At 39.3% G+C, this 15723-nt stretch overlaps 1 protein-coding gene across 1 annotated transcript in view; it reads left to right on the top strand.

Annotated features, from left to right (window-relative positions):
* LOC109855381 (disintegrin and metalloproteinase domain-containing protein 10) overlaps positions 1–9206 on the top strand; it is a 39635-nt gene extending 30429 nt beyond the window's left edge. Inside the window, exons 4-17 of the mRNA XM_020429586.1 lie at positions 928–1174; positions 1807–1935; positions 2604–2791; positions 3728–3868; positions 3996–4120; positions 4646–4774; positions 4941–5109; positions 5269–5438; positions 5808–5975; positions 6075–6202; positions 6299–6413; positions 6492–6626; positions 7256–7486; positions 7605–9206. Of these exons, the coding sequence (XP_020285175.1) occupies positions 928–1174; positions 1807–1935; positions 2604–2791; positions 3728–3868; positions 3996–4120; positions 4646–4774; positions 4941–5109; positions 5269–5438; positions 5808–5975; positions 6075–6202; positions 6299–6413; positions 6492–6626; positions 7256–7486; positions 7605–8462 (2933 nt within the window). The 3' untranslated portion in view covers positions 8463–9206. The remainder of the gene's footprint in view (positions 1–927; positions 1175–1806; positions 1936–2603; positions 2792–3727; positions 3869–3995; positions 4121–4645; positions 4775–4940; positions 5110–5268; positions 5439–5807; positions 5976–6074; positions 6203–6298; positions 6414–6491; positions 6627–7255; positions 7487–7604) is intronic.
* The last annotated feature ends 6517 nt before the right edge of the window (positions 9207–15723 follow it).

Below are 15723 nucleotides of genomic sequence, written 5' to 3'. Positions count from 1 at the left end.
GGCGACACGGAATAAAGGCTTCTACAAATATAATTAGCCCGACGGTATAACTTTATATGCACCGTGGGAAAGAGAGTCCGCCCGCCGCGGTTCGTTCTCTCGTATTTTCGCAGATTTAAAAGGTGGTGGCTTGGGGGGCTTATATATATCGCATACATTCAACACGAATCCGTCTCTGCGGAAACTATTATAACGAGTTTAGCGGTCTCGGTTATCCTTGCGAGAACGTGATTAAAAGGCACACTGCCGTAGGGAAAAATAATACTATTAGAGAAAAAGAGTCTATATATATGTATAAGTGTATATAGACTTATTTTAGTTTATATTACGTATTTTATATTACGATATTTTATTACGATGTATTATTTCACACGTCGAATATGTCGAACATGTGAAATAACACGCGATGTATTATTTTATCACACGATATATACGAACGTAATAATACATCGTAATTTAAGATAAAATAATATCAATATATATTTTATTTATTTATTAAAATATTTTTACTTGTGTAAATTCTTCACGAATAGACACGAGTCTCTCAGACCCGCTCAAAAATTACACATCGGCGTTTATAGTAAAAATTAGTTTTTTTTTAACGCTTATATCTTCGTGATTACTAGAAATTTTTTCAATTTGTTTTTTTTTTTTTATCAACGCAGAGTCGCACAAACTTTCGATTCAAAAAAACAAAATTGAAAAAATATTGATTTCTCGCGGAGATTTTAAAGTCGCACAAGTTTAACAGACTCAGTCTGTCCAACTTTGTAAGTCATTTTTGAGGTCTGTCCATGAAGGGTTAACAAGTGTCATGAATTTACTTGGAATATAATCGATAAGATGATGTCACATCTTTCTCTTTTCGATAGATTCGATTTCCTGCCTCTTATTGACCACAGCGCGTTCCTTCTTTTCTCTTTGCAGAAGACGAGAGCGCCTTGGTACAGGGCGTCGTTACGGAAGACGGTCTCTTCGATGGCAGCGTCGTGACCAGATTCGAAGAGTATTACATCGAGCCGACGAGCAGGTATTTGAATAAAAATGAAGACACGTCGCCGTCCTATCACACCATAGCTTATCGTACTTCCGACGTTACCACCCCGCCGCATCCATTACCGTGTGCCAGTCATCAGCTGCATCGTGAGAGTGCTCTTCGTGATTCCACGGATAGGTGAGTGTCTATCTCTTTCTCACGAAATATCGATGTAAACAGTATGATCGGCGTTATGATATGGACGAGTTTTTTCTCGAAAATTATGCAACTGAATTTGAAATTCTCACCGAGAGTGATTTTTCGTGCCGTCTCTCGGGCGATCCTTCGTTCGTTGAAATGATGTTTACGGAAATTTCCGATTTTAATCCAAGATTTTGTTTCACGTCACTTTCGTTCCGCCGGATATAATTGTTGCAAAGTTTTAAAATGTGTTTTTGTCTTTTTTAAGTTTCTTAAGAGGAAGAGAGTTCATTACGTCATATTTTACATGTTATTGCCTTGAGTGGAGGATTTAATAGCGCTACATCTTTATTAAGACATTCTTTTTAAACACGTACATCTTCCGCCGTTCTACTTGATGAAAATATATTTCGCACGGACGGGGACGATAAAAGAGAAGATATCTAGAGAGAGTGTATAAGTTCGCGTAGCCGAACTCGGCGCGCTATAACTCAGACACGTGTATAAGGAAATTTCCGCCGGTCAGAATTATCATATATTATACGTCTCGCGTCAGTCTTCATACTGAAAACTATGAATGTAAATTTAAACTTTGTGCGATGTCTGTTTCTCTCTCTCCCTCTATCCAGGTACAGGTATAACAGCTCTCAGACGTTCTACGAACCCTTGTTCGGCGAGCACGTTGCTCTCTATTCGAGGGAAAACAACGCGAGGGTGTTAACGATAGAGACGGATAATGACGTCGAATACACGGATGCGTGAGTATTCTTGTATTTTTCCGTGCAAAATCCATTTGCAACTCAAATAAAATATGCGAAAAATCATCGCTCAGGGATATTTGTTGGAGAAATACAAAAATTTGAAAACTAAAAATCAAAAAAAACCAAAACGATGCAACGAAAACTAAAATACCGTAAAAAACAAAAAACAAAACATTTATCACAGATATTTTCCTTCTTGTTTATCTTAAAACGCGCAACTCGTGTCATGACACTTGTATTACTCAACGTGACAACTTTACTTTTTCGTAGAATAAACATAGAATAAAAAATAAAAAAAAAATAAAAAAATAAAAAATAAAAAAATAAAAAATAAACATAAATCGAACAATTTTATATTGAAAATAAAATTGGAAAATTGATTGTACGAAGTGCGGCCGGATTTATGGTTTCGGGGTCGGTTCGCATATCGATGGTGAAGTACGTGCGCGGTATTCGTCTGGAGTACGAAAAAAACGCGCGCGCGGTCAAAATTGAACATCGCCAGAGTAAAAATAGACTTCGGACGTTTTTTGACATCAGAAGTCGGGAACTCAGGTGTGCCGAACGTGTGTGTGTGCGCGCCAAGGGTTTTTCATTTCGCCGCGCACAGTTGCAGACAAAGCGAACCTTTATTTTCTTCTTCCTCTGTTTTCCTGTGTCTCCAGCGCGAGCAACAGAGATCGGATCGCGCGACATCTGCACAAGCGCGCAACAGTGGATCCCCGAAAAACTACTTGCATGCTCTACTTGCAAGCGGATCATCAGTTTTTCGCGCGATACGGCACGGAGGAAGCCTGCATCGAGGTGATGACGAGGCACGTGCAGCGAGTCAACTCCATCTACAAACACACGGGTGGGTGTTCATCTCATAGCGATGTGTATCACGACGCGCACAAAATGATCTAACAGGTTCGCCGGTGCGAGAGAGAGAGAGACCCGCAGCAACACACGCGGCGGTGTGAAACACCCGGGGAAAAATTATGGAGGGAAATTGCAAAATATCGAGAAACGCCGGGAAAAACGTCGGGAGAATATAATTTAAAGTGTTGCGCGAATATCGGCGAGCAAGAGGAGGAAAAAGAAGGGAGGAAATTCAAGGAAACGCGCCGCGTAACTTCGGGGAAATCATGAAAATGTTTTAGATTTTCTCGCACGGTTGTTTTTTTCTTACATGCAACATATTGAGAAAACGAAATTACACGTTTTAAATGTAAATAATTGAAATAAAAATATTTCCATGATCGCGAATTATTGAAAACATGTGAATTTTCATTTACGACGTTAGCGATTGTTGCGATTGCTCAAATGAACAGATTAAATTGTGGATACGATAAATCACAGAATACCTATACTGTTAACGTAGAAACAATGCAACTCTCCGTATAGACTCCCCGGAATAATTGTATGATTGTTAAAAACAAAAAAAAATCGAAGTTTGAAATAACATAATTTTTATCTCGATAAAATTGTTATTTGATATAAAATGCAAAACTCTTGTGTTTTTTTATTACCACGTACGACATTTTACGTTATTGTCGCGCTGCGTTTAATAAATACATTATATGTGTAACTAACATTGAATCGTGCGTTACACGCAAATTGCTCAGTTTGTATGGACCGGGGAGAATGAACGGAGGAAAATCGCGTGGGAGTTGTCAACGAGGCAAGAAGCACGACTGAAACAACACAAATTGAACTGAATATTATTCTGTCTCGATAAACACGCAATTTACGTGAAACTGGAACATCATCAACGGTATTATATGTGTGTTTTTTTTTTCTCCCTCAGACTTCAATCAGGACGGACGACCAGATAATATCAGCTTCATGATAAAACGCGTCAAGGTGCACAGCGAGGACGCTTTGAGAGATCCTAATTATCGCTTTCCAGGAAATTACGGCGTAGAAAAATATCTGGAACTCTTTTCAGGTAAAAAAAAATAAACATCTCGCTGGGTTGTTCCCGCTGAGACTCGATGTGCGCGTAGTGTCATTATTCGAGAACGAAAGAATGGACCACATTGAAACGATACTCGGACACATTTGCTTCGTTACAGAGGAAGACTACGACGCGTTTTGTTTGGCGTATATGTTCACGTATCGAGATTTCGAAATGGGAACTCTAGGCTTGGCGTGGACGGGCGATCTCAAGAACGCCGGCGGCGTATGCGAGAAAAACGGGGTAACTACGATAAATAATAACAATAACAATGTTTTAATTCTTTTAAATTTTAAATGTTTTTTGTACAATTCTTTTGTGACTTGAGTTTCAATTTATAATTTTTTCTTTATTCTTAGTTTAATATTTACGATATATCGATAACATTTAAAATTTTATAAAACTATAGAATATTGTATATAAAAATAATATAGTATTTTATAAATCTATAAAAGGTTTTTTTATAAATCCAATAAATTTTCTTTTAACACCTGGCAGTGACATGTATAATCAAAAAAAAAAAAAAAAATCCCTTGTATCGAGTTAAATTGACGTAAAATGTTCGGATGATAACCGATGTGCTCACAATACGTCTATGTCATGGTGAAAAAAGACAAAAAAAAGTAGAGAAAAATTTATCGACTAATCCACTTCTCGACAAAAATGTAATTTCTCGGTCGCTTCGCGGCGACTATTCGCCGGCCGTACGAGCGTGCCGTAAATTGTGGAACTTTTTAACGGAAAATAATCGACGGAATAACGTTGCAGCATTACCGCGGCAGCATGAAATCATTGAACACCGGCATAGTGACCCTATTAAATTACGGGAAGCACGTACCGCCTGCGGTCTCTCACGTTACTTTGGCTCACGAGATCGGCCACAACTTCGGTTCACCGGTACGTATATATTATACTTCCGTCACAGGACTCGCATTTGGATGAATGACCGTGTACGCGAGCGTTCCGCGAGCGCAAGCTGATGTCACCGTACACGTCAATAAGCAAACGACACGACGACGCGCTACATAACGTTTCTTTGTTTCTCTTTCTCTCTCGCAACCAGCATGATCCGGAACAATGTACACCGGGCGGCGAGGACGGCAACTTTATAATGTTCGCCCGGGCGACCAGCGGCGACAAACGCAACAACAACCGTTTCAGCCCTTGCAGTCTGAACGCCATAAATCCCGTGCTGAACAGCAAGGCGCGCTCGCCAAAGGGATGCTTCACCGGTGAGTTTTGCAGTGTACATACATCACGCGGCGACGAGAGAAGCGCGCGGAGATTGATCGAGAACGCGCTCAATTTAATCCTCTCTTTCAATTATTTTCCATTTCGAGTTCGCTTCTAACCCCAACGCTCGGGTGTCTCTGTTGCATTGTTAATTGTAGAACCGCAAGTATCGCTGTGTGGCAACGGCGTGGTGGAGGAGGGCGAAGAGTGCGACTGCGGCTGGGAGGAAGATTGCAGGGATTCGTGTTGCTTCCCTCAGCGTCGTTATCCGCCGCCCGAGGAGACTCCGTGCACGCTCACTCCGGGCTCTGTGTGCAGTCCTAGTCAAGTATGTATGACGCCCGCAAAAAATACGCGCGACCCCCACCGGTATTGTCGTGGGAATTTCCGTATGACTTTCCCTCTTCAAAGTTTTAAAACTCGGAAGCTTCCAAGTCTCCTCTTCGCTTTTCAATCTTGAAGGCATTAAATATTGGATAACCCGGAAACGTTAAAATTTCGTTTGCTTGCTCCAACGTCCGCATATTTGAACGTTCGTTTATCTTGTTATCTTTTCGCTTAAAAGTGCGTAAGGATTTAATTGAACTGGAAAATAAACAAAATCTTTATATACGAGTGCGTTTCCCTTCTCCGATGATGCAATTACGACGTGATACACTTTGCGCGCTGACAGCTCCGTTCGTTTCCCTATTTGCAGGGCCCGTGCTGTACCACCGAGTGTAATCTCCGGTTCAGTGAGAAGTGCAGGGACGACAACGGCTGCCGCGACGCCAGCTTCTGCGACGGTCGTACTCCGTATTGTCCGCCATCAATTAATAAACCCAACAAGACCATCTGCAATCGCGAATTGGTTTGCTTCATGGGGGTAGATATTAATTTTTGTTTTTTTTTTAAATGCTCTTATTTGGCTAACGAAAACGAGCTTGTCTCTCACGTGCGTGTTGCAAATTTGTATCCGCAACAGGAGTGTACCGGCAGTATTTGCCTGGCATATGGACTGGAATCATGCCAATGCATACCGGGACCGAACGATCCGTCGACGAAGGCTTGCGAGCTCTGCTGCCGACTCCCCGGCGAAAATCAACCGTGCTTGTACGTTTGCTATATGTGTATATTTATTGTGTAACAGTTTCTTTTGTTACATTTTACGACAAGTGAAATTTGTCTATCAAATATTTTTCTTCGCAGATCGTCATTCGACTGGAACTCACCGCCGTACGACATTCCCGACATGTTTTCGAAACCGGGTACTCCGTGCAACGATTACAACGGTTACTGCGATGTCTTTCAAAAATGTCGCGAGGCACGTAAAAAACTTGGTCGCGAGCGATTATACGATCCGGATAGCTGGAGACGGTATTAATGATAATGTTTTATTCAGGTCGATCCAAGCGGTCCATTAGCAACTTTGAGGAAGCTCTTATTATCCGACGAGAGTTTGGCTACTTTCAGACGGTGGGTCATCGAGCACTGGTACGCTCCTGGTCTGATCGTTTTCGCGGCAATAACATTGCTGGTATGTATAATATTCGAATTAAATTGCGATTGAGAAAGCAATATATTTGATTTTAATTAATTATGATTGTTATTTATTAATATATATTATTATTGAATAAATATTATAAAATTATTTATAATTATTCATTAATAACATATATAATTTATCAAAACTTCTATTAATATTTTTGTGCAAATAAGAGAGAAAATACAGAGAGTCATGCTACATATTCATGTATCCTACACATGTTTATTGCCAGAATCGATTAAGGAAAAAAATGAAATGCAACAAGAGTAAGTTTAAAGATGTGGTAAAGTAGGTTAGGTTATGTATATTTGTGCGAAACTGTAACACGTAAAAATATAACGTAGAAGTAACGAGTTTTTTTTGTAGGCGCTAGAATACATATAAAAACTATAATTGCTTTTTGGGAACAATATGTGATTTCAAATTTACCGTAGGCTTTGTTACTTTGTGAAAAAAACACAAATATGTAAAATTCATATATATTCGTAGCAATTATATTGTCAAGTAAATTTATTCAATCAAAAACTTTGTAAATATTGACGAAAAAAGATACACACGTTACGTATGAAAAACATGATGCATGTAAACGTGGAAATATTTTGTTTTTTTTTGTTTTCAAGGTGGCCAGCATGAGATTTCTGGGCAAGCAACCGGACTTGAAATTAAAGTCTGTTACGATAATTCACAGTTCCACGACGGAAACTGTGCGACTTCCGCCGGAGGGTGCGGAGGGAGTGACGGTGCACCCGCCGGCGGTACGCGCCAAGCTTCCCCTCAGTAGGAAGGTCAGAGAAAAGAGGCGTCATCGCAAACATAAAGACGGTCACACCGATAGCAAATCCAATAATAAGGTAAATCGAATAACGGATCGTAATATGCAGTTACATTATCGTGTTAACAATCTCAAGCGTGAGATTGAGATTTGTTGTGAGATTTACAACAACAAATATTCCATTTTCTCTCTTAAAGGACGTAACGAAAAAGAAACAGCAAATCCAGCAGACGAAGAGATTATCCACCGGACAGGCGGACGACGTGACACGAAAGAGACCAGCTGAGACTTCAGCTGCTGCGCAGGAAAACAAACGGAAAAAGACATCAACGACGAGAGACAAAGGACAAAGTGCCAATAACAATAGCGGCAACAGCGGAGATAACGATAAGAGAAAACGAAAGAAACAACATAGGAAGGAGGTGATAGATTACTCGGCAATCCAAACGGAAAAAGAGCCAGAACCGAACGCAGATCCCAAGAGTAAAGTGCGTTCCTGGTTACTCGCGTCCTCGCAGTGCCGACCGGAGACTGGTGCGCGAACCAACATAAACGGTTTGCCAAAGAGCAAATCGACTCCTGTAGGTTTGACCACTAGCGGGGCGGTAGTATCCAGAGCGCCGATATCGCGGCAACAGCCTCTGACGAGCGCGCGGCGACCCAACACGGAAACCGGAAGAACGGAGCTGAAGAACTCGTCAGGTTCGCTCGCACGGAAGGAGCGCGCTAGGCTTCAAGTGGTGTACAAGCCGCCGTTTCGCTTTAGCGTGAAATTACGCAAGTCTGACAAAGTAGCGCAGGCACCAGCGACGACAAATCACGTCAACGCGAGCGGCAGTCGAACGGCGAAGCTGCCGAGAACTGGAGTGCTCCTGCGAACCGCCAAGAGAAAAGACCGCGGCGTCAGAATCGGCAGAGCGCGGCAGATCGCGCCGACCGGCATCGGGAACAGCGGCAGCGATCTTCAAGAACCAGCCAATTCCGATCTACACACCGTGCCCTCCGATCTGGAAGTGTTGCTGTCCGAGAGCGAGTTTCTCTTCTCGGACACGTGACCACGTGATTTTCGGATGGGACAGATTTGAATTTGTTACAGGCTGCGGCCGCATTAAGTAGCTATTGTGCATCTTCTTCTAGAGAACGAGAGTAGATAGTAAACTTTAGAAAACACGCGCGGGATGGTAATTTATATATATAATTAGCTCGTGCGTGTGGGTGAATCCCGTCCTGTGGAACGCAAAAGGAAAGTGGGATCTAGCTTATTTGCCGAGCTTTTGTCGGTGTCTTGATTCATCCGTTATTTGTTTCCGACTGTTTGCCGAACTGCCAAGACGTCAGTGTGACGTTGCATTCATTGATTCTCGTTGTTCTTCCTTTCCTTGTCTTTAGAACGAAGCGACAGCGCGACGACCGATTGTACGTTTGCGATCGATCGCGCTCTGATAGGCGACATACAATGAACGTTTGCGAAAAACGAGATTTGCTCTTCGATCGGCAAACGTACGGTAGGTGCGTGCGCGCGCGCGCGCTTTTTTTCTAACGATCATAAGCCAGTTTTCTTCTTCCAAAGAAAGGGGCCAAATCCGCTGTTTAGGAGCAAATGGCGTAAGTGCCGCAAATATATTTAAATGCTGTTTTACTCGCCTAATGCTCCTTGAAATTACGCTATGAAAGCAGATTATAATCTTAACGATCCGTTTTCGATTGTAGCTTTAAATTTTCAGGGATCAGTGCGTAAACTATTTGTGACATGCATTATACTAAAAAAAAAAAAAAAAAAGAAAAAAACAAAAAAAAAACAACGCCGTATATTGTCGGGTAACGAAAGTAATGCTTCTTATCTTAAAAGAGTCTCTTTACATCGTGCCTGTTATTCTGTATTCTCCTTTCTGACGCTTAAGAGAAGAGGTTTTCTTAAGAAAAACAATCCAAGTGAGATGTTTAATTGTGTGGCAATTATGTCGGTCGTAAGAGGATAACAAAAATAATAATTACACAGAGCCTTGATGTATTAACTAATCACAATTCTTTTAGAATTTCATTCTCATCACGATCAAAGCTGATCTGACGTAAATGAAACAACTGGTTATCTCAGAAATCTATTATCGAATTTTTTTTTTTTTTTTGTTCGCTTTGCCTGCAACGTTGAAGTAACGTTATTGTTCACTCGTGGTTCCTATCGTCGACAATTCCTAATCGCGTTTCGTGAAGCATCTCGTCGGATCGAAGCTCGCTCGTGTTATTCAACGTTCGTGAAAATCGAGCGAGAAATGGCGAACAGCTTATATTTTTAAGACTGTACACACAAAAGTGCGGATCTCTTTTTTACGAGCGAGACACACCTGTTCCGCCTGATCCGATCGATTTCATTTACTCGCGATTGCCACCGACTAGGAGACACGCTCTGTGTGTGTGTGATCCTTGATACTTCGTACATACTCAATCATTCCTCTAATCCCGATATGGTGCTATTGTATTTATGCCCTTACTCAAAAGAACAGGAAAATTCGCAATCTTGTAGATATATATATATACCTATTTTACCGCTCAGACATTCCTGTTTTCGCTTTGCGAAAGATAAGCGGATTAACTGAAATCGTCTAGTAGTCACGTTTTATTTGCTCTTTCGTTTTTTTGAAAGCTTTGACACACTGAAGGATATTATTTAATAATGATCAAATAAACTTAGATATAATTTATTGTTTTCTTCTTCGGATTACGACGGACATCATTACATATTTTTACATAATAATTACTTTACAATCGTGAGAGGGAGAATATATGTTTTATAATTTGTTATAAAAAGATATAAGAAGAGGAAATTTTACTTCGCAATCATTGCAAGAAAATGTATTGAGCAAACTGCGAAAGCGCGTTTCTTTTGTAAGCTCATTATTTTATCAAGTTACAAAATTATTATTAACAATTATATATTATTTATAATAATTATTGTACCTAAGTTTTCGATTTGCATCTAATTCCACGCAAATTGTAAATTTACGTAATTTTATTTTTTACATATATTTTCTTGTACGTGTGATTTTTCTTAATCGACTATATACGTGTATATATACTTTTTGCAGCGCATTATCGAATGCATTTGCCAAATTTAAGTTCCTCGCGGCTCGCGTGCTCGAGCCAAAAAAAAAAGTGTATCTCGATACAGAGTATTCACGTGTTCGCGTTTCGAGTGTCGGATTTACAGGGATCGTCGCGTGATTCGTTGTGTGAGATGATGATCTCCGAGACTCCGCTAGCTTTTTTTGTATTAGCCAACACGTATGAGTACGGTTAATGTATCCTCCTTAAAGATCCGTTTATACGATCGACGACTTCTCATATATCGTTTATACTCCGATACTACGTTAAGAGATGCGCATGAGTCGTCACCATGTATAGCGTAATAACAGAAAAAGAGTTTCGGATCGATACTCAAGGATAACAACATTAATAACGTTCAATACGCTCGTTGGCGGTGTTGTATTTTTTATTATTTTTTACCGAAAAAGAGGATAATTCAGAGAAAAAAAGAAGAGAATACCCTAAATTATAAGTATAGCTAAAGTAACTTTACCTAAATATTTATTACTAACTATCGATTTAAAAAACAGGGTCTGACAGATTTATTTTGTTTCACCTGATTTGAAACTATTTGAGTAAAACTTATTCACAATTGACACTCGCGTGATTTAACACAAATTGTAGTATGTTTAGTTTCCAAACTTGCCATTTAACGAGCAAAAATTTAATCGTTTTTATCTAAATTGTTTAAAACGAAAAACTAATGTCGCTAATTAATTTTGTTTTTTGAGTTTTTTTTTTAAAACAGATTATATTTTTAAGTTTCGCGACAAAGAGTGCGTAGACATTAAATGTAACAGGTATTGAAACTCGCGTAACTTAGACGGCGCTATATATTGTACGTTTATTCGTTAACGGGAGCCTAATTTGTTAGTGTGTAATATTGCTATTTTAATTGATATATTTTATCATTAAAAAACTCGCAAAATACGTATAGTTGCGTACGTATAGGATAAACCGGGAGTTTTCACCGCAAAACTCTGTACTTCTAACGTTGTTACACGTGATCGTATCGCGCAAGTTGGCGAATGATTTCGTTATTTGCTGTCGATAGGGTCACAGGCGAAAACATCAAGAAGAAAATTCTCGTATATATGTACATATACACACTCTACATACTTAATTCGTAAGAAGATGTGATGTTATTTTTACTTGTGGATATATACAATTAACTGCTCGCAAAGAAAAACGTGTGCTCTTACTCTTAAGATCGAGCTAAGAGATATGTGTATTTCTCTCTTACCTCAACTATAACTAACCCGCAGCATTGCCGTTATTTTCGTGATCTACAATCACACCGATGCCGCGAACGCCAAGCAGAGCACACACATACTTGGATAAACTTGAAATACATTACTTTCAAAAAACAATTTGCGCATAATCATTTATATACATTCGCGCATGAGTACATGTTACGCGCTGTAAAATAAATAAATATTTCTTTGTAACGTCGAATTTAAAAAAAAAGAAAAAAAGAAATATTTATTTAATCGACGTGTTTCTGAAACTCTGAGTACATACATAGGAAATTAAATTGTTTAGTCGGAGAAGAAGAAGAAGGAAATTATTTTCACATAGCGGTGTAGCGTTTAAATTAGAACTTACGGAAATTTGTCGATTCTTGAGGTTTTAACCAGTTATATACAATATACATATGTGTATATATATATATATATATATATATACATATATATATAAAAGCCAGTGGCCATGTCGCGTAAAAATTGCTTTGTTGTGCCTAGTCGCTGCGCGAGGATTGTCGCAAATTCACGCGCGAACGCGACGAACGTTCGTTCGCCTTCCCCTTCCCTCCCGAGAATTCAGAAACGTTACCCGTTTTAACTCTGTTCACATACATACTCTGTCGCATCTTATATGCGTATAACTTATACATAATACATATATTGTGATATATACTTATATATTATACGTCGAGCAAGTAGTGTGCGTATTTCGCTTTTCTCGTAAAGGTTTTGTGTTGTAATCAACAACAAGAAGAAAAAAACAAGAGAGAGAGAGGAGAAAGGAAGAGAAACTCGTAGCTTCGAACGTAGAATCAAGCAAATAGACAAAAATGTTCGGATTCCGTAACGCTTAGATGATAAATCGTAGATGTTTGACCTCTGTATAAATCTGTCTACCGAGAGAACGAGAGAGAGAGAGAGAAAGAGAGAGATTCAGTCGCGGGCGAGGATAAATCAAATTTGCAAAAAATAACGCAAACCGTAACGATCATATTTTAAGGAATATGTGTAAGTGCGTTAGAGAGGACGCGATGCACGGGAGAAAGGTTTTTCGCGCTGTTTTTCTTCACGAGAAAAATACACACACACACACAAACACATGAGTCTATTTTTTTCGAACCGTGAAGCGTTACAGTTAGACACGATGTCGAAAGATCCAGAAGAAAGAAATAATAATCAATTTGTGGGAAAAATCAAAGCAAAACCTAAAGTGTTCACACACAGAGTTTAGAAGTCGAGATATATAAGTCAGCCTTAAATATCACACACGTTTTTTAATTATATATAACACGTTTCTTCTACCGTAGAAATTGCATAGAAATTCTTTTTTTTTTTTTTTTTAACAGGATATTATTCGTGTTTAATTGCTTCGCTTCACGTAGCGGAAAGTATAAACGACAAGCAACTACTAATGTGTCAAAGAGGCAGCGATGAGAAAATCAAAATGTTTTTACAGATATTGTTTTTTTTATACATCGACAAAAAAAAGTAAATGGCGTATTAAAAGCTTTTGTAGTGCGAATATTTTTAGTCGAGACAACAGCCGGTTTCTTCCGGTCATGTGCGTTCGAAGGCGCGCAAAATCTTTTTCCATGTGCGCGCGTCACACCACTCGAAAAAAGTAATTCACTGAACAACACAGATTTTTTTTCTTTTATCTGCGAGCGATGAGAGCGCCGAGCGACTGTGGCGATTTTAGCCAAGATCAAGGTTGATTAACTCGTAACTTACATAATACCGTAGAGAGAATCTCGCGTTTTAAGCTGCTCTCGAGTATATACTTCTTGTTCCATTTAACGAAATTAGCGACGAGAGACGGCGGGATATGCCTGTTTGTGCGCGTTTCCGCATGCCAAATGACAACACACACACACACACACACTTAAAATACACATATATTCGGATCGACAAAATCGAGGGCACAAGTTGGGTCTCGATTTCGAACCTACTTCGGAAATATTTGGATACGTCCGAGGCGAGACTGTTATTATTATTATTATTATTATTATTATCATCATCATTATTATTACTTTAATCGCGTATATTACCGTAAACTTGTAACTGATATAAAATGGGGCTGCTGTATTTTTACACGGACTTTGTACAAATATAACGAAAGCTCCGCGCGGGAGAAAAATTACGCGTCTCTCCCGTCGCGACATTGTACATACCTGTATACCAATAAATACTAAACAAAATGTGGATAAACAGCAAAAAGAGTTTACGACCGATTCAAGGAGCAAGTGTTATATATATATATATATATATATATTGTGTCGTATATTGGAGTCGACACTTCCGTTCACGTTATTGAGCGGTCGTAAGCTTCAGACTTTATTACAGCCATTCTTCCATCACAGTAAAAATATTATTTTTATGTGACTTTTTAGTGATAATATTATTTTTGTGTGTTTCGATGTAAGTTCCGTCGTAAAAGTAACGACGTTTTGTTTATTTTATCGCAAATCGTCTATACGAGCTAATTATAGCCTTATTTATTTTTTTTCTTTCATTTTTCTCACGACGAACTTCGTCACTAGTTTCTTTTCGTTCTCTGTTTTTGGACGTTATCCAGAAATGTTTTGGTAGCCTTATCTATCGCCGCATTTATTACCGCGCACGCTTCTATCTATATGAAGTAAAAAGAAACGAATGAAGTTTACGTGTATTGTTTCGAGTCAAAAAAAAACGTAACGGGCCATCATTTAGACTTCACTTTTTCATTAAGCGTTTTTTTGTCTCGAGCCTCCTTCTCCGCGACCATACGAGTTATTATCTCGTCTTCGTCTCTCAACGCTTTTCTGTATTTTCTTTCCCACTTGTTCCTCGCCGCCAAGGACGCCGCGAGATCTTCCCTCGGAAAGATCACGTTATTAACTTCTTTTTTTTTTTTTTTTTTTTTGGTTTGTTCTTACTATTGTTTTTGGTCTTACGCTTTTCCTGTTGTTCCGTTTCTGTTTCTCGCGCTCGTCGGTGATTATGCGCTATTTGATTTTGCAGACCAACGCGCAGGTCTCGTTTCTTTCTTTCTTCTTCCTTCTGTCGCGTAACATCTTGATTCGGAAATGTCGATAACTCCGCGTGCTTCGCTTCCGTGCGAACCGCTTCTTCTATCAGACGACGCGATCGAGCTTCGCTTAGATCGCAATTTGACAGCGATTGTGAGGACGATTTTATTCGGTTCAAGTTTCGATCACGTTTTACTTCTTCGTCTGCAGCGGAAAATTGATAATTTAGATATTTTCTCTTATATTGTATAAAAAAGTCTCTCCCCCTCTATTTGTAATTTTTTAAATTTACTTTTACGCCGCGATAATTCAACAGCCAATCTGTGCGTTATTTCGATTTCTCTTTCTTTCCGATCGAATGTTTCTCGAACGCGTGACAACTCTTCTATCTTGCAAATTTCTCTTTGCTTCGCGTGTAAATGACGTCGCGCAATTTTGTCATCACATCGCTTCGCCATTTCGTTTCGTCTCATCTCCGCTGCGGAGATTTGTTTCTTCTTTTTAGCGTCATCTTCGATCGAGAACGCGAAATCTCTTTGCGTTTTCATCACTCTTGATTATAATTCTTTCGAGAGTAATTTATCTTCTCATGTGAAGTTGCGCTCTCGAAATATCTCGATAACTGTCTTCTTCTTGAGAGATTTCATAAATCCCCGCTTTACCCGTTGAACTGATTCGCGGGTGCGTGACTATGTGATTCATGGGCAAAGATATGGAGAATAGATGACGCTATGATATAACAAAAGGCGGAGTTCACAGACCTTTGATTATATAACTACGAACTGCCAGTCATAGATAGAAAAGGAATCTGAGAGCGGCCGTAAGCGCATTTTACCTGTTCCAGTCAACGAGCGCCGCGATGTCCACGTTTTGTGCACACGAACTAGACGAATCAACCCCTTTTCCCGTTTTTATCTACCGTTCATTTTTATACTCTTAAAAAAATATATATATACATTTCGGATAATTTAATAAACAAGAGT

This window comes from Pseudomyrmex gracilis, unplaced genomic scaffold, assembly GCF_002006095.1.
Source record: "Pseudomyrmex gracilis isolate BER0280 unplaced genomic scaffold, ASM200609v1 scaffold_88, whole genome shotgun sequence".
NCBI classification, from domain to species: domain Eukaryota; kingdom Metazoa; phylum Arthropoda; class Insecta; order Hymenoptera; family Formicidae; genus Pseudomyrmex; species Pseudomyrmex gracilis.
Note: the sequence above shows the minus strand (reverse complement) of the source record. Positions and strands in the feature narration are given on the sequence as shown.